General features: G+C 37.7%; 1 protein-coding gene across 3 annotated transcripts in view; it reads right to left on the bottom strand.

The window, feature by feature from the left end:
* Window positions 1-22,687: 22,687 nt before the first annotated feature.
* The window catches only part of NT5DC1 (5'-nucleotidase domain containing 1), an 82,309-nt gene continuing 79,342 nt past the window's right edge, over window positions 22,688-25,654 (bottom strand). For all 3 annotated transcript variants that reach the window (XM_081323799.1, XM_081323801.1, XM_081323800.1), the window contains one exon: window positions 22,688-24,290. In XM_081323799.1, coding sequence (XP_081179925.1) covers window positions 24,175-24,290 — 116 coding nt within the window. In that variant the 3' untranslated portion in view covers window positions 22,688-24,174. The remainder of the gene's footprint in view (window positions 24,291-25,654) is intronic.

Genomic DNA, 25,654 nt, shown 5'->3' with positions numbered 1-25,654 from the left:
ATAGATTGTATATGTTGGCTGTTTCCATACCAGCTTAGTACAATAATCACATTGATATCAGGTTAAAAAAATCTGTTCTCTATTCAGCTACAGTGCAACTCAATAACACTGTCCTATCAATAGTCATTTGCACGGACACGTGTGTAGGAATTGGCTGTGTGAATTCAGTGTAAAACACAACTGTAGTACATTCAGAAAACATTCAGAACAATTTAGAAAACAATTCAGAAGACACATTTACCTGTATTTAATCAAAACTGAGTTCAGTGGATTTTTTTTCACTGTCCTGGTTCTATACAATTTAAGCCTATTTTTGTGGTCAATCCCATTTTAATAACCTTTACACATAATAAAAATAAGGCAAAGTTATACATATATTTAGCTTCCATCTAAATCATATTTACTAGGCCTGACTCATAGTTGCTCAGTGACATTTATTTCTTGAGTCAGTGTTCAAAGAATAATGTTCCTAAATGTCCGGAGCAGGCAGAAAGTCTGCAAAACTTACACAGCAGTGATGTCCTTTGGGACAATTTCACTTCCAAAAACATTAACCTTTCCACTTTAACTTTTCCAAACTTTACCATAAATTACTAGCCTTGCTTTTGGCTTTGTACTTTGCTGGGCATCTGAGTGAATAATCAAGAAAGCCATCAGAGGCATTGTGTGTGTGTGTGTGTGTACACACATATACACACACAGCTGGCCCAATGCCACACATTCTTTCTAAATTCAGAAGGGTCAAAAGTTGATTAAATTCGATTACCTTGGAAAGAAAGATGCATGCCAGTAACATAGGAAAGCTACTCGGAAAGTCTCAAGAATGTTTACTAAGATTGGCTTTTGGACAGACTGATTTGGATATTATGGGAAATGCAGTCCAATTCACCTGGTAAGGAATCAGCCTGGGGAATGACCGGCCGGACAGGATTGCAACTCCAGTTTCTGGAGCTCTTGACAAAACCCATTTTTAACTTCGAAGAGATTCGCAATCTACTCACTAGTGGGTGAAATATTCCCTGGGCAATTCCAAGACACCCTTTCCCTAAATCATCTTTTTTTAACCAACTCAGAACAGCCCCCCACCCCACCCCACCCGCTCCATCGCTGACCTCCAAGTGTGGGCCGAAAAAAAAAGACTCCCGGTTAACAAACGGGCCGCCCGTCGGTGGACGGTGGAAGGAAGGAACGGCCGCGTCCTCTTACCCCTCTCTCAGCCTGTTGTTGCGCAGCCTTTCTCGCTCCACGGCGGCAGGCGGCTGAGCCACCGGAGTGAAGGAAGCCGCCGCTACCCTTGTTGCGGCCAACTTCTGCTCGGCGGACGAAGTCGCGGCCGCTCCGCGACGGATGCTCGACCGGCTAGGTGGCGGGACGGGATGGGAGAAGATCGGGCCGCGCCGATCCCAGGACGGCGTTCGCAGGCGCCTGAACTCCGCCAGAGGGAGGAGACCGCAACGTCACCGGAGAAGGCAGCCGGGGGAGAGAAGAGGGCGAGGAGCCCCCTTAGTCCCACCTCTCTCTCTCTCCCGATCCCCCCTCGCGGATTTCGGTTTTAAAGGCTGGTGGAAGTCTCAGACGCTTGGCAAGTTATTTTCCCGCCAAAGGGGCCAAGCGCGAGGCGAGCCCCTGCCCGCGACGCTTCTTCCCGAGGGGGGAAAAAAAAGGCTGACTTTCACAATAATTTCGCTTTCTTCTAACGAGGCTGGTCACCCCTCCCAGGCCCCTTGGAGCAGTCGCGTGGCTAAGAAGAAGCGACGCATCTGTGGAAAGCAACCCCTTTCTCCTGGCCCTACTCTCTCCCGGCCTCACCCGAGTCTCCTCCTTCCCGGATCTCTTTTCTTTCGCTCGGTCTCTTTGGATCTTTGTCGGCAGGCAGTGAAGTTCTCGCATGAAACAGCCGTGGCTGCGCCTAACTTTTCTTTCTATGCTCGCCCTTTTGGGTACCAAAGGAGTTGGAGCGGGGTGGGGGGTGGGGTGGGAGAGACGAAAGAGGCGAAGTCGCCTAAAGCGTTAAAAGACACTCCAGTAGTTTCTTTCCTGTGTCTTCAGGGCGCAGCTGCTCATCTTTTCACTCCCCGGAGCCCTTCCGATAGCAACGAAATTAGTGACAGCCAACTATCCCCTCAGTGGCCCACCCAAAAGTGAAAGTATGTGTTGGCTGGTTCAAGGAACGAGCATGGCAGTTTGGCGGGTCGAATGTCGAGTGCCGCCTAACAGAGTGAGCGCCTGTTACTCGTCCCAGCTTCTGCCAACCTAGCAGTTCAAACGCACGTAAAAATGCAAGTAGAAAAATAGGGATCACTACGGTGGGAAGGTAACAGCGTTCTGTGTGCCTTGGTGTCTAGTCATGCCGGCCACATGACCACGGAGACGTCCTCGGACAAGCGCTGGCTCTTCGGCTTTGAAACGGAGATGAGCCCCTAGAGTCGGAAATGACTAGCACACATGTGCGGGGGAACCTTTATGTAGTGTATGCCTGTAAAGCATACACGGAAATGTCAGCACAGCAGGGGGCTGGACAGCTGGACAGCTTCAGGCTATAACCGCTTTGGTGGGAAAGCCTGAATAGAGCGAGTTGTTGACAGCCCCAGGGCATGGTCAGCTCTGGCGGGAAGCCAGGGTTTAAATCCATTGGCCACCTGCACTGGCGGGAAGCCCAGGTTTAAATCTATTGGTCACCATTCACTTGGGCAGGTATAAAGAGACGCCAGGTAACCCCTTTGCTCCAGCTTTATTTCTGACTCAATAAAGAAATACTACCCAGCTCAAGTGTCCGTCTCTCCGTTCAACCACGCGACATTGCACTTTACCTTTTTTATTTTCCTTCACTCCAGGAGGGAATCAGGTGAGCAATCACAGCTCCTGGCTTTGAAATGAAGGAGAAAAGCAGAGTTTTCAGGACAACGAGCTGTTGTGCAAAATGGGATCATGCTTCCCCCCTCCCTTGCCCAGTACGCTGTGTGCTTCACTGTCCTCTCAGTATTACAAGAGTGGGTTAAGTCAGTAATACAGGTAGTCTTTGACTTAACAACAGTTCACTTAGTGGCCATTCAAAGTTATAACAGTACTGAAAAAAGTGACTTAACGATCATTTTTTACACTGATGACCATTGCAGCAACCCCTATGGTCACCTGATCAAAATTCAGACACTTGGCAACTGGTTCATATTTATAACAGTTGTAGTGTCCCAGGATCATGTGGTCACCTTTTGACAAGCAAAGTCGATGGGAAAGCCAGATTCACTTAATAACCATGTTACTAACTTAACTGCAGTGATTCACTTAAACACTGACAAAAGTTGTAAAGTAGGGCAAAACTCACTTAGCAACAGAAATTTTGGGCTCAATTGTAGTTGTAAGTCAAGGACTACCTATACTACACTGAGATGGACTTTGGTTGTTGATGCTCAATCTCTGGCTGTATGAGACAGAGGGGATGGCCACTTCATTTTCTCATTTGCACCGCTGAGTTCTCCAGACTGTACAGACTGTAGAGATTCTGAGCCAAATCCCTTAGAAAATAAATCTGGTTATATTGACATATTATAAGCTCTGTAGCCAATCAAAATGATGTTCTTTTTTATTTAAAGTGTAGAGTTTTCTCTCAGCCTGAAAGGCTCCCATATAATGATAATGCAGAAAAAAGTCTCTAGTTTACTGTCTAAATATAATATGACATACATTTAGAAGGGATTAGAAAGAGAACAGGGAAACAAGTCATTCAATATATGAGCCAAGAGCAAACACAGTAAAAGACCAACACAGCAAAACTAGAAAAGTCTTAGTATTTGGTAATTCCTTTTAATATTGGCCAGCTAGGATACACCATGGGCTATTCAAGGAAGCTGAGATAATATGTCCTGTCCAGACACCCATCCTCCAGCAAATGATCCCATATTTCTGAAGAAATGACTGCTTCAGGGCCATTGAGCTCAAATAGTAGCAATAGCAAATAAAAATATCTGATTCACATACTGTAGTCTGCGGTGAGGTGCCGTCAGCAGGTTCCTCCATGTTTTGGTCCCCGATGACATCTGTCAAAAGGAGGAAGAGGTTTACCTCAGCTGTTTGCAAATTCTCTGCTTCTTTTTTAATAATATATTTGTAATATTTTTCCTACACTTTATCTAAATCAGGGGTGTCAAATTGCCAGCCCATGGGCTGGATGCGTCATGAGAAAACCACACCCACCCTTTTGCCGGCAATGGGGAAAAAGTTCCGACGTCACATGACATTGCGGGTTCAACATGCCTGATCTAAACTAACCAGATTTTTAGTATATGAGAGCCAGTGTGGTCTAGGGGTTAAGGCACCAGGCAAGAAAGCATGACACTATGAGTTCAAGTTCCGCCTTAGCCATGAAAGCCAGCCAAGTGACTTTGGGCCATTTACTTTCTCTCTCATCCCAAGCCACCTCCCAAAGTTGCTGTTGTGGGGAAACTAGGGGGAGGAAGGAGTGTTTGTTATAAAAAATAATAAAGGTGGGATACAAATAAATAAATGAATATTTATCCTAAGTAGGTCTCCACAATAATCCCATCATCTTCTTTTAGAAGTGATCAAAATACTGTAGCACATCCAATACAAGTGGTAGCATGTTTCAACTCCTGCTTAACTCTCCAAGAACATCAGCAGATTCAATTAGCACAAAGAACTGCAACGTGATCGATCTGTTGAACTTTATTTGCCATTTATAACTCTTTTTTAATCACTTCTAATCCATGTTAAATCATTTTTATTATCCATTTTATCATCCAATTAAGACTTCACTTTAATTTATAATGGTTAAAGGGTTAAGTGTTGTTTTAACCTTGTATGTCTTCCAGAATCACCTTCATGAGATATAAATCAAATAAATAAATAAACCTTCTATCTTTCCCCATTCCCCTCAAGCCCTGTTAGGCTGCCTCATCAGGGTGGATGAGGGGTTGCTGTGGGAGTGAAGGGTAAACACTAGGAATTTATGCCAAGAGTATGGATAACTTGTTGAAAGATCTGCAAGGCCAGGTTTGGGAACAGATGGTCTGGAGAAAATATATCTATATGGTTACTAAGAGTTCCGCACTAATTTGATTGCATATCATCATCATGATTGTCATTTTTCCCCAGCATTACTTGTTATTTTTTATTACAGAGAAAATTAATTGAGGAGAAAAAGAATAACTGCATAACAGCCTTGACTGACATAGCTAGAACACATCTGAGAAAATCTGCTTTCAAGGAGAAATATCTCCTACCATCGGGTAGGAGATACAGGAGTATAGCCAGCCGTACCAACAGGCTGAAGAACAGCTTCTATCCATGGGCTGTCAGGCTCTTGAATGGGAAATAACTTTATGTATGATTGACTTGCGAGGCCAGTGTGTTGTGCAATTAGCTCACATGGTGTAACAAGATGGTGGGTTTGTTGTCACTGTGAGTTGTGATGGGGGGGCACGAAGGGAGGCTCAGCCAATCTCAATGTATACATGGTTGTACTTTGACAATAAAGGTTCAGTTCAATAAAGGTTCAATTCAAATATTGCTGAATGTCATGAATATTTCATAAGTTTGTATGTTGGGGGAATCATCATCATCATCACCATCATTATATTGCTGAAATTTTGGGAAATGTTAAAAAGCATGGGAATTCTGTAACTCTCATTTACTATATGAGTTCTTATAATTAAAGAATATTAACTGTAACTTGATTTTATAAACAATGCTTTTTTGATGATTTCGAATAGATCATCAAATAGATGCTACAAGTATATGAAAAGTATGTTTAAAATGAAGACAAGCAAATGTATTTGTACTGGAATGAATAACATGCTTCTACTTTTTGAGAATGTAGAATGATTTGCATTTGAAGATATATGTATTATTTCTTTTTTCTATTTGCTGTTTTAAGTTGGGAACTCATATGATTGCTCTTCCGTATTTTCACTTCTCAGTACTTGCTTTGCTCTGTTTGCCAAATCTTCTAGTAATTAAGCATATACAACCAACATTCTTTAATAAATAACATTGGGTTTATAATGCAAAACAAAAGATGGGGCAGGAAACAGCCTTTTGCCAAGTTGCAAGAACCAACCTCCACTGCAACCTGGCAAACTGCTGCTATTTCCTGCCTCATCTTTTTGTTTTGCATTACTGTATAAACCAAATGTTAATTATTTATAAAAACCTTGGAATGCTTTTAAGGAGAGCTATTGAAGCCATATTTTCCACAGCATGCCTATCTGTATTTTCTCCATTCTAAGACCAGCTTTTATCCACAATGATCTTTGCCTGCACAAGGTATTCTAACGCCAGTGTAATCTAATAGTCTAAAGACTGAACTGGAGTGCAGGGATCAGTATTGTAATGTGGTCAGACAGACAACTCTCTGCACGATTTTGGAATAATCGTGCTGTTTTTAATGGAGGAAAGGGGGGGGTTGAGTACAGTTAAATAAATGAATAATACACTTTGGAATTTCATTTAGAGTGTACTTCTGACGGGGTGCCTTATAACTAACATATATGCATGCATTTTTTATATTAATGGTCTATATCCTGCCTCACTCTGAGAAGTTTCAAAGTACAGTAATTCATGAAACAGAAGAAAAATATAATAAAATGTGAATAAAAATGATTGTAGGCAGTAAAGCATCAGGAAGGAAGGAAACATTTAACACTTCAACACAGACATTAAAAACCCAAGAACTATTCTTTAAAATGCATAAGTATATACAAACCTGATGGAAGAAATATTTGTAGCTCAGGACTGAATTGTGAAGTCCCTGGTGCTCCCTGAGTTTGGTGGTTTTCTTGCAGATGTTTCATTATCAAACATCAGTGCTAGAAAGGAGTGGAGTTTGCTCTTATTTTTATATATTAGTGGCTTGCCCTGTCATTGTTGGAGGGAGTGTTCTTGGTGGTTCCTTGGCCTAAACATCTCCTCACCAGCATCAACACCCATATGAGCAGAGATTAACACCAAAATAAATACTAGACCAACAGTCAAGAAGTAACAACAATCAAGAAGAAACTACCAGTGCAGACAAATAAGCTAACAGTAAACAATAGTCTAATCAAGGAACCACCAAAAACTCTCCCGCCACTAGCATATAAAAATAAGAGTGAACCCCATTCCCTTATAGCACTGATGATGATGTTACTTAGTTTGGTGATGAAAAGTCTGCAAGAAAACCACCAATATAGGCAGTTACTGGATAAATTTCTTAGGAAGATACAAATTGGGAAATGATCATGAAATAGCAACCTGATTCCTTTTAGAAAGCATGTAAAGGTAAAGGTAAAGGTTCCCCCGCACATGCGTGCTAGTCGTTTCCGACTCTAGGGGCCGGTGCTCATCTCCGTTTCAAAGCCGAAGAGCCAGCGCTTGTCCGAGGACGTCTCCGTGGTCATGTGGCCGGCATGACTAGACGCCAAAGGCGCACGGAACGCTGTTACCTTCCCACCGGAGTGGTCCCTCATTTTCTACTTGCATTTTTACGTGCTTTCGAACTGCTAGGTTGGCAGAAGCTGGGACGAGTAACAGGCGCTCACTCTGCTACGCGGCACTCGGGATTCGACCCGCCAAACTGCCGACCTTCTGATCGACAAGCTCAGCGTCCTAACCCACTGAGCCACCGCGTCCCTTAGAAAGCATGTAAAGATATTCAAATTATTAACCGGCACACTTATTTATATGTAGAGATCATTTAAGTATTCTAGTTCTCTCTTATTTTAGGGATTGGAAAGACTAAAGACAAATCAACATAGTTTTGTTGCACGACTTCCCCAAACTGGAGCTAGCAAGGTGTCATGCCCTTATCCTCCTTCTTTTTTGGTTGTGATGGACACTAGATTCCCGACACCCATTTTTTCCTGGTAAAGTGCTTGATTGAAAAGTTAACTGGTCAACATGGAGAGCACATGTTCTTAATTATGGAGAGCCCAGTTTCAAACACTATAAAAGTGTAAAAAAAGCATGATTCTTTGGATTTTTTCCACCAGTTTTTCTTCATGTAGCCAGCCTGTCAGCCTAATAGGTGGTTGAGCATGTAGTGAAGAGACATAGAAATATAAATTTGTAGTAATTAGGTGCATGAAAATTCACCTGTCAACCTAGAGAATGCAAAGCCTTGAAACTGACTAGCCCATCTGGAGTTTAAGACATGTAATAGAAAGTGTACTTGGAAGAACTCAATCTATACCTTGCATGGTGATGGCTATAGCTGTCAGGAAAGATTACTCTTCCTTTTTAAAAAAGTTTTTATTGGTTTTTTTCCCTATACATTCACAAACGTGCTTTCTGAATTTACATTTGTTAATGCATATTTAATTCCTAATCCTTTATTCTTTCCTCTAGCCATCAATAAAATAAGTCCCAAGTTTGGTAATATTCCATTTCTTCATTTTCTTTCAGTCTCATAGTCAGTCCATCCATCTCTGCGCATTCTAGTGTTTTTTTAATTATTTCTTCATCTGATGGTATTCCTTCATTTTTCCAATATTGCGCAAATATAATTCTTGTCGCTGTTGTAACATGCAAAATCAAATATATGCTTTGCTTATCAGTCTTTTCTGGCATTATACCTAATAAAAAAAGTTCAGGTTTAAAATCTACATGTTCTCCCAACATCTTTTCTAGCCAAGCATGTATCTTTTCCCAATAACTCTTTACTTTGTCACATGTCCACCAAACATGGTGCCTGACTTATGTTTACATTTCCAACATCTATCTGACATATTTTAAAACACTTTTGCCAGTCTTGCTGGTGGCAAGTGCCATCTATAAAACATTTTATATACATTTTCTTTGTAGGAAGTTGATGTTGTCAGTTTGTAATTTCTTTCCCATAAAATTTGCCATTTTTCTAATTGTATATTGTATCCAAAATTTTTCACCCATCTTATCATTATTTCTTTAACTTGTTTGCTTTCCATTTTCAAAGTTAATAGAAAATTATACATTTTCTTAATTAGTTTCTCATTAGATTTTAACAATGTCTTATCAAACAGTTTGCTGCTTATAAAATCCATACAGTTTAACATCTTTATCATATCTAGCTTGCATTTGTAAATGTGCCCACCATGATAAATTGATACCCTGATTTTCTATTTCTTGTTTAGATTTTAAATTCCATTCAGAGTTTAGAATATCTCTATATGTCCACTAAATTTGGTGTACAAATGCTTCCATTGTTGACAATCACCCTGATATTTTCAAATATATTTTATTTTTCCCCATGATGTTAATAATGCATTTCTTATATAGTGATTTTGGAAATATTTATGAATTTTATTCTTCCCATATCATTAAAAAGTGTGCCAACCCAATTGTAAATCATGCCCCTCCAGATATAACAGCCTTTTATTTCTAAGAGTTATCCATTCTTTTACCCATGTTAATGCAGATGCTTGATAATATAAAACCCACTCTGGTAAACAAAGACCTCAATTTTTCTTGGCATCTTGTAACATTTTCATCTTAATTCTATCTTTCTTTCCTTGCCAAATAAATTTCAAGATAAATGAATGTAAGTCTTCAAAGAATTTTTTCTCAAGTTTTATAGGTATTGTTTGGAATAAGAATAAGATTTTTGTTACTATGTTCATTTACACTGTAATTCTTCCTAATATTGACAATTGCAAGTTTTTCCATTTTTCCAAATCCAGTCTTATTTGATTCAATAGTTTTGTATAATTATCTTCTTTTATCGTTGAACATCTTGCTGTTAAATATATTCTCAGATATTTGACCTTTTTAACTATTTGCAGTTCTATTTTTTCAAGCTTTCTTTTTTTGCTTATATGTAAGGTTTTAAACTATTACTTTGGTTTTTTCTCTGTTTATTTTCAGTCCTGCCGTTTCTCCGTATTGTTCTATCTTTCCCAATAGTTTAGGAATTATCTCCAAAGGCTCTTCTAAAACAAATACCAAATCATTAGCAAATGCTTGTAATTTATATGTTTCACCTTTTATTTTTAGTACTTTAATTTCTATATCTTGTCTAATATTTCTATTTAGAACTTCCAAGGTGAAAATAAATAACAATGGAGATGATGGACATCCTTGCCTTGTGCCTTTTCTTATCTCAAGGTTCTCAGTGTAATCTCCATTCACAATCACTTTCGCTGTTTATTGTATATTGTTTTTATCATGTTTATAAAGTTCTGTCCAAAGTCCATTATTTTTAATTGCTGAATCATAAATTGCCAGGAAATGTTATCAAATGCCTTTTGGCCATCTAGAAATATTAGTGCAGTTGTTTCCCTGGAGGTAATTCATAATATTCCAATACTTCCATTATCACTCTTAAATTATTTTTAATTTGTCTCTGGTAAAAAATCATTGTATGAATTCAGTTAGGAATCTTTTCAGTCTCTCTGTCATTACTGAAGTAAAAATGTTATAATCCACATTTAGTAACGATATTCGTCTATAATTTTTTATCTGTGTCATATCTGAATCTTCTTTTGCTATTAAGGTAATATTTGCTTCTATCCATGTATTTGGGAGTTTAGCCTCCAACAAAAGTTCATTGCAAACATCTTTCAGTGGTTCACTTAGTATATCTTGTAAAGCTTTATATAACTCCACCGATAGTCCATCTGGCCCAGGTTTTTCTCATTTTTTTGTCTTCTTATGGCCTCTGTTATTTCCATCATTGTTATTTTTTCCTCTAACATAATCTTACAGGTTTCTGAAATTTTTGGAACATTATTTTCTTCCAGATATTGAATTATTCTCTCTCTTGGAATTTCTTCTATATCAAACAGTTTCTTGTATTATTCTTCAATTATTATTTTTATTTTTTCATTTTTAAATTGTAGGCAACCTTTTTCATCTACTAAATTATTTATCATTTTCTTCTCCTTCTGGTTTTTAAGTTTATACGCTAACCTTCTTCCTGGTTTATTTGCATTTTCAAAAAAGTTTTGTTTTGCTCTTTTTATTTCCTGTGCCAATTTCTGAATTGAACAGATTTAATTTGTGCTTTATTGTTTCCATTTCTCTTTTCAGAATCTTCTTTTGTGGGTTCATTTGCAGTTCTGATTCTAGTTTTTCAAATTTTTCTTTTAATAGTATATATTGCTATTTTTTCTGTTGTTTTTTTTTGCTATGTATGTTATAGCTATACCTCTAAAGTATGCTTTGGCTGTATCCCATACATTTTGTAATGTTGTATCTTCTTTTTTGTTTTCTTTGAAGAAAAACTCCATTTCTTTTTTTTCTAGTTCTATAAATTCTCTTTCTTTTAATATGATTGGTTCAAAGTCCATCTTGATTTTTTTTAGATTCCTCTCCATGTCACTTATGGTCTGCCTGTACCTGGCTCTATTTTATTTTAGTTTATTTTAGTTTTCTGCATACTTCTCCTGAGTTCAGATGTCATCCAGATAATGTTGATTCTGGACTAGGATTTATGACAGTTTGAGTAAAATGTGTATTGCAATTTTCCTGGATTGATTTCCCTCTGAACATCTTGTACTCCAATTTCTTCTATCATGTTAAAACAAGTCTTAGGTAAACTTTTCTTCCAGATTTTCCTGTTTTACTGCTTTTATAGTCTAATGTCCCATCCACTATTGGATTAAAGTCTCCTACTAAACAAATATTTTGATTTTCTATTATTTTTCTATAGAGATTTTGATAGAATTCTTCCTGATTATTATTTGGTGCATAGATTACTACCAACAATGTTTGTTTTTGATATAAGTATATTTCTACCATCACAATTCTTCCTTCTTCATCTGAATAAATCATTTTAGAATCTATTGTCTCTTTAATGTATGTGGCAACACCTCTTTTTTTCTTTTGTGCTGATGCATGGTAGAGTTTTCCAATTTTTGGGTATTCAACAGCTTGCAATATTGTCTTTTTATATGTGTCTCTTGCAAACAAATTATATCTGTATTTAATTTCTGTAGTTTTCTAGAAATTTTGTTTCTTTTTGATGGGGAGTTTAGTCCATTTATATTCACTAAAAAAATCCGGTTTCTTTCTCCATTTCAATTATTTATATTTAGGTCTAGTTGATCTCGTGGTCCTCTGTTCTTTGGCAGTTCCTTCACTCTCTTGATCAAATTTCTCTTTCTGTTCTCCTGTTTGTATAATTATTCCTTCAGTTGCTTCTTCTGTTTGTTTTTGATCTTTTCTCTCCTCTTGTCAGTGTTGCACTCCTTCATCTAACAATGCTTGATTACTTTCATCAAAATCTTCTGCTATCCAAACTGAATATAATCAATATCTTGTATTATTCCAATTGGTTAAAATCCCTTCTGGCATTAACCATCTGAAATTTATGCCTTTTGCAATCAGCTTTGTAGTTAGTAAATGATATTGTCTTTAAGTATCTCTTATTCTCTTGGATATCTGCTTTAACACCACAATTTCTTTATTCTTGTATTGTAATGTCTCATCTCTAACTTTTCTCAGTATTTCATCTCTTGTTGTTTTCTTTATAAATCTTACATGAACTTCTCTGGGTAGTTTATATTTCCTTGCATAGCTTGAATTCATTTGAAATATTTCATCTATCTCTATTTGCATCTCTGCTCGGTCTGCTTTCGAAGCCTCTGCCAGGAGATCAATAATCACAACTGCTATATTTTCTTCTCTGTCTTCAGGAATATTTTGAAATAGTGTTCTGCTTTCTCCATTTCTTAGATCGCTACTACTCCTTCTAGATTTTGATTTACTTGTTCTAATTTTTCATTTTCTTGTATTAGTAGTTCCATTTTTTGTCAATATCATCTGATTTATTTTCCATTTTCTGAATTATTTGTTCAATTTTAACAATCATTTGTTGGTGGGTTTCAAATTGTGTCTTTATGTCCGACATTTGTTCATTTAATTTATCAAAATTACTGTATGTCTCTTCATGATTTTTTTGTATTGATTCTTGAATTAATTTTAATGTAGTTTGCATCTCATTTTGAGCAGTGCTTATTTTCTCACACTGCAACATTGTTTCAATAGATCCCTGGCTTGTTGGGCTGGATGTTCCAACAGAGGAAGGAAGTCATTTTCATAAGACTGGTGAGATTTGATGTACTCATTTTTCAAGCCAACTATCTTAGGCTAAAATTCAAACCGTAAAAGGAGCCAGCTACTTTAGGCTAAATCCAATATCTCAAGGACAGAACACAAGATAAAAAAAAAGAAAAAAGAAAAAAACCCTATCTTAGGCTAAAATCCAACCAAAAAAAATGAGCCAACTACTTTAGGCCAAATCCAAGTCCTCCAGTCAAGTCACAGATGTAAAACACCTGCTGTCTCCAAGTAATTCCTGTTTTGGTTATATCCAGAGTCAACAGATATAATTGTAGAAAGTCTTTTCACTTATAAATTCACACAAAGGCACTTTGTTTACACAAGGTGTTGTTTCAAGGTCAAACACTTTCAGATTCTTTAATTATTTGGTATTACTGTAGTATCTACTTAACCACTAGATGTCCTCATACACTGTTTTGTCAATATCTGGTTTTAAAAGATTATTACAAAGTTTTTCTTTTAAAGTTCTTTATAGGTTATTTACCCTAGGAATTATATCTAATTTTTTTTCACATCCTGTATGTTAAACAGTCTTTATTTGAGTCAATCTGAGTTCAATTTTTAAGAGTTCTTTTGTCTTCTTTAAAATCCTTCCCCCTCCTGTAGTTGCTCACTGCTTTTATTTATTTATTTAATATTGGGACTTATATGCCGCCCTATCTCCCGAAGGACTCAGGGCGGCTAACAACAATAATGTACAATAAGTACAGAAGTTAAAATTAAAATTAAAATTAAAGGCCCCTGTAGAATAAATAAAAATTAAAATTAAAATAAATTAAAAATTAGAGTTAAAAATTAAAAACATAATTAAAATCCCTGCCAGTCTAGGTCAGCCAGGTGGAAAAGGAGTGTTTTGAGGCTGCGGCGAAAGGACCGGGGCCATCCGAAGCTCAGGGGGGAGCTGGTTCCATAGGGCTGGCGCTCCCACAGAGAAGACTCTCCCCCTGGGGGTTGCTAGCCGACATTGTCTAGCCGACGGTACCCTGAGGAGGCCTTCTCTGTGTGAACGTACTGGGCGATGGGAAGTCGTTCCCTGCAGCAGATGGTCCTGCAAGTATCCCAGGCCTAAGCCATGTAAGACTTTAAAGGTAAGTACCAGCACCTTAAATCTCACCCGGAGGACAACCGGTAACCAATGCAGCTCACGCAGGAGGGGTGTAATATGGGAGTATCGGGTTGCTCCCATCACTCTGCACCAGCTGAAGTCTCCGGGTGGTTTTTAAGGGTAGCCCCATGTAGAGAGCATTTCAGTAATCTATACGTGAGGTAATGAGTGCGTGGGTGACTGTACGTAGGGCATCTCAGTCCAGAAAGGGGCGCAACTGGCATACCAGGTGAACCTGGGCAAATGCCCCCCTAGCCACGACTCCAATATGACAGTTTGACACCCCTGATCTATAATTACAAAGAATAAAAGAGGATGCCTTGATAGTAAAGTGGGGAATTGAAAAATGCATTTCACAAGTAACCAGAGTATTGTCCAGTGGGCAATAGTTTTTAACAGTGGGCAACAACACTAGCTGAGATTTGAATATTGACTACCGATCACAGCCCTTGAAATGTCATACATTAAAACAGTACAGATAGCAACACAGCATGAAACCTTTTTGGTTTGCAAAAAGTGTGCTGTGAAAGTAACAAGGGCTAAAGGTATGATTTCCAGCTGATTTTTTAAAGGAACAAGGTAAAGCATCTGTGTGAATGTGACCTCAGATTGGGATCTGGAATTCAACCCATTGCCAAAGAGTTGACCAATGTAGTATTTTTCATTACTTATATAAGTTGTTCGTGATATACGTGATGGTTGTCACAAATTATGTATATCAATGCCATGTTCTGAACTCTTATATCTTACAAAGGCAGCCATCTTTATAGCTTCTCATTGTAATTTCACCTGGAAACTATCATAGCGTGGATATCCCACTATTTTGATTTATTTGTCCATAAAATCACCATTTCAGTTTATGGAACTATAAATGGAATTAAATCAGTTTTTCACGCTTCTCAGTTTGTGTGCTTATAAGTTCATGTAGCTGTGCCATGAATGCATTCCAAAATCCTGCATACATCTTCACAGATATCCTTCATACTTTTATCATTGCCTCTGGCTTCACTTTTTCCATGATATAAAACTGAAATAATTGAAAGTGCAAAAGAAAATGCCTCATCTTGTGAAATTTAACTGAGTTCATTTCCCTATTCCCTCTCTTCTCCTCTTTCCCCCCCTTCCCCCCCTCCTTAGCAAACTTTAAGGTTGAAGCCAATAATCAGTCAGATGAAGGGAAATATTTCAGCTCATTTTTGTAGGCAAGAACACAGTGCCACATCAGCAAGCTCAATACAATTGGAGGAAGATAAAATTATCTCTGGAAAACAGTTTCCAACCTGGTCTTAAAGATTTCACATTTCAATAGTTGTTATGAGGTTAGTTATCATAAAACACATATTGGAATACCATTCAATCCAACCCTTGATGTGTTACCAGTGAATAATAATGTTTTCCTGTAATCTCCAATCCTAAAGTTATTACTGAGAAAAATCTTTGTTTTTCTTTAATGTAAATACAATGATGTCAAACCCTTTTAAAATGGAAGTGCAATAAATCTCATTTATCTAGTAATCTCCACCTGCAATCTGAAGTGATTCAGGCCACAGTTTGTAAATGTGTCAGGTGATGCAGTTATTGTGTTACTTAAAATCATTTATTTTAATTAGAACTAGCCTCTGGAAGGCTGGTATTACTGCTTCTACTTTGGAATTATCAGGGGCAAATTATGCAAATAAATGGGATCCAACAGAATGTTATCCCCCCAGATCTTTGGAAAAGGAAAAAGTGCTGAAACTAGTTGTTCTAGAGCAGGGGTAGGCAACCTTGGCTCTTTTATGACTCGTGGACTTCAACTCCCAGAATTCCTGAGCCAGCTGGCTCAGGAATACTGGGAGTTGAAGTCCACGAGTCATAAAAGAGCCAAGGTTGCCTACCCCTGTTCTAGAGGAAGAATACATTAAACAAAGAAAGAGGGAATGATATTAATAGGTTAAAAAGCTTGGGAAATAACATCACATTGGATTCCTGCATTTTTGTCATTTTTGGCTCTGAGAATTATAGCTTTGGCAAAGTTCAGAAGTTTTAAAGCAGCTTTTAAAATTACTTTTTGGTTTGCTGATAAATAAGCAAGAGTAAGGCTTTGGGGAGAATCGCCAACTATCCCTAACAGTACTTAGCTACTGATAAGAAAACTACATTTATTGCTACAACTGCCTAGAATACAGTTTGCAGGAAATTACCATCAAAACTGCATAGTATCACTTTTGGATAAAGTTCAGTAATCAACATGAGGTAGTCATTTATAAAGAATCTTAATCTTCTGAAATAACCCACTTTAGGGTCTTAATTTTAGGTGATCCAAAAACCTGAAAAATGCTGAAAGATTCCCTGTATAATTATTTAATTTCAATGTATGAATGCTTATGGAAATTGCAGTGTACATTTATTGAGTGTATAGAAGTGAATTCTGTTCTTGCTAAAAGTAAACTCTTTATGACATAAGAATGAGTCATGACTCTAAGCAAATATTTGGTTTGAATTTTTTAAACAATATCATCCTTTGTCAACAATATTTTCTGAATGTAATTCTGATTTATCTATTCAACTTTCAGGGTTGGTGGTAGAGCTGTTGTCCACCATTCAACCAGTGATGTTGCCTTTACTGAAAGTGTAGGCCTTTATTTTTTCATAGCTCTAATACATTTTTTACTTAGTGTTTTAAAGCATTTGATATTAGAATTAAAGAGATAATATAGTTAAAATAACTTTTAAAATCAGTCTTTTTCTGTTACCAATACCACAGAATATAGTAAATTAAACACGGGTCTTTAGCTTACTCATGAACATTTTTGAAACTGATAAATTATTTATATGTTGTTTTGTATTGCCTTTGATAAAAGAATATTCTGGAATGTGCTGGGATTTCACACTTTTTTTACATATTACTGACACTTGAAACAATCTCTTCCATTTTTTATGGAGACATGCAGAGAAGATTGTGCTTTTGCTATGATTGGTAGAAGTTTTTGAAGTAGGCAGATTAATTTTTATGCATGCAATATTTTCTTGTTGTGCACAGATGGCTATCTCATATGGATGGCTGTTATTTGATATGTTGTAGGAACCCATTTATTCCCTTAAAAAGGTAAAGGTAAAGGTTCCCCCGCACATGCGTGCTAGTCGTTTCCGACTCTAGGGGCCGGTGCTCATCTCTGTTTCAAAGCCGAAGAGCCAGTGCTTGTCCGAGGACGTCTCCGTGGTCATGTGGCTGGCATGACTAGACGCCAAAGGCGCACGGAACGCTGTTACCTTCCCACTGTAATGGTCCCTATTTTTCTACTTTCATTTTTACGTGCTTTCAAACTGCTAGGTTGGGCAGAAGCTGGGACAAGTAACAGGCGCTCACTCTGTTACGCGGCACTCGGGATTCGACCCACCAAACTGTCGACCTTCCGATCGACAAGCTCAGCGTCCTAACCCACTGAGCCACTGCATCCCTGCTCTATTCCCTTACCATCATGTTAAATCACAGTATGGTTTATTGGTCTGGACATAAAATGTTATTAAAGGTTTAAAGGTTTCCCCTATCTCAGGGGTGTCAAACTGCCGGCCTGTGGGCTGGATGCATCACGCCGAAACCGCACCCACCCCATTGCCGGCAATGGGGAAAAAGTCATGATATGTCGTGACACATCATGTGATATTGTGAGTTTGACATCCCTGCCCTAGCTGGTCATGACTGACTCAAGAGAGTGGTACTCTTCTCTAAATCTCAGCTGAGGGACACTGCATTGTCTGAGAGATGCTTCCATCATCATGTGGCCAGCATGAAAATATGAAACACGGTAACCTTCTTGTTGAAGTAGTATCTATTTATCTACTCTCAGTTGCATGCTTTCAAAGTGCTAGGTGGGCAGGAGCTGGGACAAGTAACAGGAGCTCGCGCCATTGTGCGGTGCTTGGGTCTCAAACCTGGCCTATATTGGCTTTCCAGCTGACAAGCCCAGCCTCTATATTATATTATAATATAATGCAATTTAATATAATACATTTGTTGTATTAACAAAACACATGTTATAGCATGTGTTTTGTTAGTCTGAATTTATAGTGAAATAGTACCTTTTATGCTAAAATCTTAGCTTTTCCACTGCCAGCATATCCATGAGAATGCTCTGAGAAACTCTTTACAGATCTGTCTGCTGAATACACAGGGGCATGTTGTAGAGTAAGTGTATCACACTTCCCCCTTTTCTTCTTCTGCATAAAGCTGTCTCTGCCCATATCATAGTGTCTAGACTCTAAAGCTAGTTGCTAAATGTCTATTGCTCTTGTGCGTTTGTGATAGTCTGAGGAAGGATCCGTTCAACTTAAAATAAGACTTGAGTTGAGGCAGGGAATAGTATATTTTCAGATTTGGCACTGCAGGGCTTCCTGTTGTTTGGAGACTAATTAAAATTATTCATCTCAACCATGGCTTCAGTCCAGATCTATACGTCTGGAAAGGGAGCCACCTCTTTTTAACTTACTGTATGCTTGTCAATATTTCCACAAAAGAAGAACCACTGCCAATGTTAGGCCTGTTTATTTTTATTTATTCATTTAGAAAAAATATATTGCTACCTATTCACACATAGCGACTCAAGGAGGCTTACATGGATATAAAACACCATATAAAATAATAAAAACAACAATAATATAAATAATAAAATAATACCCCCCCACCCTCCTATCACAGCGACAACACACATTCATACTAGCCATTTAATGGGCTCCATCCCACTGTGGATTCCCCAGGCCCCTGGCACAACCAGGTCTTTAAAATAGGAGCCAGTCTAATCTCTGGGTCCTGCCAGGTGTATCTTCTTAGGAGACGGGACCCGCAACATTCCTTGCTGCATATATTGCTGCATTTGTGTAACTTTTTTTGTCTTTTGTGAAGGGTAAATAATATGTTAGACATACATCTCTCATACCATCTTAGATATATAACAGGAGAAAGTGAACACACCTGCCTCCACCATGCAAAGATGATTTTTGGCTTTGTAAATTTCTGACAAATATAATTCGCTTATATGCCATGTATTTATTTGACTTCTATCCTGTCTCTCTCCAAGAACTCAAGGCATGGGGACTGCCTTTTATTTTATCTCCAAAACTGTAACCTGGTGAGTAAGGTAGGGCAGAGAGAGAGTGTTTGGCCCATAGTCATATCTAAGAGTGGACTTTAACCTGGTTCAGCATCTTAATCATTACACTGCCATTACATTGTCACCATGTTTATATACCAGAATTTATGCATATCAATGGCATTCAAGCTATGCATTACTAATCATAATCACATGGTTCTAATATGCTTGTTACTCAAAGTTAACTGTTATTCTCTTATTAGAGTGAACTTTGTAAAATAATTCTCCAAATCAATTTTGGCTTCACAAAATCTTTTAGTAATGTCAAACTCTGGTTTTCATTCTAATAGAGATGTCCTAGTGTACATTCATTCACCTTAAGTGAGGGAACAAAACTATCAAATTATTGTGTTTCAACCCAAGTGTAACATCACTTAATTTCCTGCTTAAAATTAGTTGTAAAATCTGTTTTATAAATAAAGTTCCTCTATTTGTCTATCTTTGCACAGCTGGATTAATTATTTAAACACATGGGCATACAAATGCAAGACTTTGAAACAGATGACTTCCTTGTTTAAATAGATGAATTCAATCTTGACTTATTTTCCCCAAATCATAATGTTTGAATGAATGAAGTGCTTTGGATTGACTATCCAAACTCAAGGGCTGTCTGGTTTTAACACAGATTGGAATCATGAATGGCACTAGTTTTTATATCCCTTTTCCGTAATGGTCATTTTGGGTGTTCTAGCCTTTAATTTGGCCAAGCAACTTAAACAAAAAAAATGTTTAGAAGTGGTTAGTCTGGTTTTCATCTTTCCGCTGACAAATATGTGAAATTCACTTGTTGGGTTGGAGACCCATGTTTGAACTCAAACTAGGGAAAGGAAGGGATTTATCCTGATTTCATTGAAAATGCTTTTGTTACAGCACTGAAAAAACTTTAGAAGTTTGTCTCTATGAATAACATCTGTTGACCAGTTTTTCAAAAAATTCTGTTTGTGGTTTTGTACTAAAGTACATGTCAAAAACCAAACTAACCCTATGAAATATCCATATCATTCTAAGTAGATGTCCACATAGCTTCACCATGTATTCTAGGCATGCTGGAACCAGAATCGTTAGGACTGCTTAAACACTCAAAGGTATGTTATTTGCAAAACACCTTTTAATATCGTGTATAAGCATACAGAACATTTAGAATTTCATATGGTTTTTACTTTCCATTGCTAAATCTAACATTTGTTAGCTAAGACCCCCTCTGAGAGAGGAACAGGGGAGTGAAGGGTTCTTAATAAAGGATTCTTTATAAAGCATCAAGTTTTTGAGGCTTATTTGCCTCAAAATCTAAACCTAGATTTAGATTTTGAGGCAAATAAGCCTCAACAACTTGATGCTTTGTAAAGAACCCTTTATAAAGAATCCTTCACTCCCCTGTTTCTCACTCAGAGGGGGTCTTAGCTTAATTTTTAATGAAAAAATGATTCAATGAGACATCAACTGACAGTCTCAAAGGATAAGAGTAAAGGTTGAAAAATACCAATAGGACACTTTAAAGCAGGGGTCCCCAACCCTCGGTCCATGGACCAGTACTGGGCCGCGGCATGGCAACAACCGGTCCACACAAACAAGCAAAGCCCCATTTGCAGAATGAAGGCAGCACCCTCCAGTCCGTGGGAAAAACCTCTCTCCATGGAACCAGTCCCTGGTGCCAAAAAGGTTGGGGACCTCTGCTTTAAAGCACTCCTAATTTTGTTCCAGTTCAGTATAGACTAGAAGTACTGTATAGATTTAGATGTACAATGTATGCACATACTTTGTCAGTCAAAACTATTAATGCATTGTAAAGTGTTGCTATTAAATTTGAATTCCATAATGACCAACTTTACAGGCCTTCACAAATCATACTCTGCCCAGGTTTACGACTGTTGTGGGCAGGTTTGATCTTACTATATCCAGTTCCTGATCTCAGCAAACTCAGTTCACCTGATTTGCCATTCCTGGCTTCTGATAAAATAATTTTCCATTGCATTCCAATAATAGAATGGTTTCTTTTTCAGTGCAAACCATGTTGAAAGCTAGTTTGATTTTAGTTTTTCACTCTGGCTTGAAGAATACACATAAGGCACAACATGCCAGACCAATAGTAGTGATACAATAGTTGTGACAGAAGAAACCACCCCCAACAAACACTATTTTTGTACCAGCTAAACTAGAAAATGGGAATAATTTTACAATAGAGAAGTGCATTGTGTAAATGATTTGATAGTTCTGATTTTCTGTCTTGGAAAAAAAGTGTTGTTTGATGCAGGACAACCCCCACCCCCCCCCCCTTCCCCTGGCAATATCAAGTTCTGCCAGAGAAAAGAATTTTTGGTGTAGCCTAATTTCAAATAAGGGAATACTTTTAATCATCAACATCTTCTTTTTCAAGTGATGCTCAACACATCCATGAAATTTATTTGGCAACATTATGGTAGTGATCTGCCTTTGCCTTCTTCCAGGTTTTTTTTTTAATTCCCAGTACAGCCTACAAAAAAGAAAAGGCAATACACAATTCAGTGTATACATGTAGTAGAATGAAAGGATGGTTTGCAAGGATAGAAAGTATGGAGAGAGATATTGTAATGAATAAAGTTAAGGTGAAAGCAAGGCAAAGTTTGATATCCTTTTAATCTTTCTTTTGTTCAATTCACTTTTCTCTCCTTTTCATAACATTACTTTGAAAGAGAACAGAATAGATATATGTGCCATCTTGCCTACTTCCCATGCGGTTTCAACCTGCCTTGTATTTGGATGTGTATTAAGGCGCTGCTTCCTTACCAGAAAAATATTCTAGGAACTGCTTGTTCATTTTCCCTTACAAGTTCCAGTTTTATTTGGGCCTAATGTTTCATTGTTCCAGGAAAATATACCATGAAGGCTACCATGTAGCCTGTGTTTACTGTCTTGGAGGAAAAATATATGTACTAAGGGGAACCTAATTTGATTACATCATCCTAAATAGTTATTTAATTTGGCAGTCTTCAGTAAATTATATAGCTTGCCAGAATGCTTAATGTGAGACGATTTGAGGGGAGACCCCAAAGGTGCTTTTTTTCAGGAGGCAAACACCTTTGGGACAACCTTATCTGGATGACTGAGAATCTCCATAGACATTTGAGTGGAGGATAAAATGACAGATTCAACAGAAAAGTGACCTTATTTTTCAGTTTCCTTTTTTGGGTCTTTTCCCCAAATGAATTAAGAAGAGGGAGATATGGATTGGTTCCATTGTGTGAGGGCAGTAACTTTTGAGCAGTTCCCTCCCTTTTTGGCCGTAACAGGAAGTGGAAGAAAATGAGTCATGATTTTGAATTTGTAATTACCTCCTAAGCACCCATCAATGCTTAACAATGCATCATTGTCATTAATTATAATATTTATTGCATTCCACACAGCATAATCTTTTTCTTCTATGGCTTCAAGTAACAGAATCCAGAGCTGCTCAAGAATAAATAACCTTTATTTTCAACTTCATACAGATGAGAACTGCCAAAGCAGATGGAAGGCTTCAGAAATCATGACATTTCAAGTTTATACTACCAGATCCTTGAACTGTGATTTATACTACCAGATCACCCTTTCTGAGGGAGTAGCCCACATGCAAGAAAAGTTGAATGTAATCCAACATACCAAGGTTTATCTTGCTGAGAAAACACTAATGGACATAAACATTGGCTTGCTTATGGTATAGTCCTAGACTTATTTAATTAGACCTGAACCATAACATTTATTTCTATATGCTCATAAAACTGCAGACTTAATTGCAATCCTATGGCTACTTAGGAAACAGTAAACTCAACTGATGTGAATAGCGTTCTCTTCTGAATAGACAAGCACATTCTAGTATCAGAATAATGTAAAAACTAATTTTTGAATCTTAGAAGATTCAGAATACTGTAATTTCATAATCCCAATATACTTTTTTTTTTACAAATTTGAATTCCAGGCTATTTTTCTAAACAATTACAGATTTCCTTTTACAAAAAAGAATGATGATGTAAGAAAGGGAGATACCATCTGGGAAGAAAGCTCACAAAGTTGAGGTGCTGCTTTTTTTAAAAATGCCAGTGGCAAGGGCACTTTGCAGATTAGGTAAATGCCTAGCAGCAAAACAGTGTTCAGCATCTTAATCGGCTTAAATATAAAATTTTATGTTTGCCCTGAGCAGGAAACAGGCTAATAACATATTTCTTAGAACAGATTTTCTAAAAGTCGATTCACTTAATTTGACAGGTTTGAATGCTAATTCAAATTATTAAAAGTGTATTTCACGCTACAAAATTTAATCAGACTTTGAAATGAAAGGCTAATTATTATCCTTCCTCATTCTGCAGGAATTGCTACATTCAGCCCTTCTTGCATAATCCTCAAAATCCTAAGTCTATCAAACTTATTCACACATATCACTTTTTTCAGTATGAAGAAGAGACTGGACAGCCATTTGCCTGAAATGGTATAGGGTTTCCTGCCTGAGCAGGGGGTTGGACTAGATGACCTTCAAGGTCCCTTCCAACTTCTTCTTCTTCTTATTATTATTATTATTGATGGAATTGGACCTCACATCAGGATTAAGTATGTACAAAGCTATCTTATCATAGAATATTGCTCACAGTTAACAGCACATGCTTCCCTTGTGTTATTATGGATATAAGGTGTCCATGTAACACATGAACTGACATAGGTACCCAGGATATGATAATAAGTCTGCAGCAAATCTTCAGAAAACAGAAAATGTTATTTAGACAGTAGATGGATGTATCACAATCAATAGGAAAATAGAAAGTTTCTTTTTCTTCAGCCTGGTTAAGTCCTTTCCAAAATGTCTTTTGAATTTATATAGTATTTGATTTGCATGATTCTCGATAGCTTCCAACATTTTTGCTTAAGCATGATGAAGATTCAGATTTACTTTTCTTTAAAGATGCTTTATTTGGTTGCCATTCGCTTCCCACATGATAACGACTTTGGAGGTTTGGGGTAGTAACCAGTAGTTATTGAGCTATTTGAAGAAAATGTACCAAATTGATAATCCAGTGGTAAATCTGAAAGAAAGAAACACATATGATTAGGAATTATACCTGTATCACATCTAAATGATCCAAGAAACTCCAAAGAAAAATACATTTGTTTCTTAAGCTTTTTAATCTGTTTGCTTAATATTGCAACAATTTAAGCACACCACAAGCTTACATGTTTTGTGTCTAGAGTTTATATGCCTGAGCATATAAAAGGAATGTTTTGGTTTTCCTTCTGTGAATTGTTTAAAATACAGCAAAAGTGATTCTAGATAATTTGAAATATGTATCGTACGCCACATGCAATTCTTTTTGGAGCTTTTTCTTTCTTGCAGCTTGTTTTATCCCCCCTTTTTTATGATCAGGAAATTCTGCCCAACTTCATCACTTCCTCATAAGACTGAACAAGGAATGCTCTATTTTTAAGTACTTCTTTATTTTCAGAATTTTGTTATGATGTGAAAGACATCTGATCCCACATTCAGAAGACCCAAACTGGAGGCTCCCCACTGTTTTCCAATTCCAAATCCTTTTTGATCTTTTTTCCCCTAATCATAATGCATGCCTGAACTGACCGGGTGATTTAACAATTTGAACACCACCATTCAAGATCATGCAGAATACTGAAATACAGGCAGGCTTCACATAGTCTTGGCTGTTAACTGAGGTTTTTTTTTTTTTTAGAGAGATTTAACTACTTTAAGAACTGGCTTATGCTATGGAATTCTCACCAGTACTACTCAGCAAGTTTAGCGTTTTTATTGCAGAGAACTTGTCCATAGCACTGTACAGAAAGAAAATCTCTCATATAGCCCTGTGCTTGTGGGCTTAAATGTAAGGCTTTTTTTTCTCTCTACCAAATCAATGGATAACTGGCCATTCTTTAGATCAGGGATCCCCACCCCCAGTCTGCGGCCTACTGTCGGACCGCAGCCTGTTCAGAACTGGGCCGTGGAAGCAGTGGGCGAGTGAGAATGCATGCATGCACGAAGCTGTATTTCTGAAAATGGCACATGCATGTGTACGCAAAACTATCCCCTCTCCCCCCCCACCAGTCCGCCGAGCCAGAAAGGATGGAGATTGCTGCTTTGGATGGCCTTGGGGATCACCTGACTTAATACTTCACTGTGTGGGAACTGCTAGTTCCTGTCCTTATCAATCTAATTTCTTATCAATAAAGCTAAACTGATAATATTGCATGTGTACTTTTGTATTGTGCAGCTGGCATGCAACAGATGTTCTAGATTACATACCTCCCCAGACAGCCAAGGCTATCAAAAAAGCTAATTTTGGGGGATTATGAGAACTGTAGTGCATTGAGGGCATTCCCCACTGTTTTCAGATTGTTCCTTCCTGTATTTGCTAAACGTATTTTATTGAAAACCTTTGTG

Source organism: Vipera berus (genome assembly GCF_964194415.1).
Source record: "Vipera berus genome assembly, chromosome: 1".
Taxonomy (NCBI): Eukaryota; Metazoa; Chordata; class Lepidosauria; order Squamata; family Viperidae; genus Vipera; species Vipera berus.
This window is presented reverse-complemented; position numbering and strand designations above follow the sequence as displayed.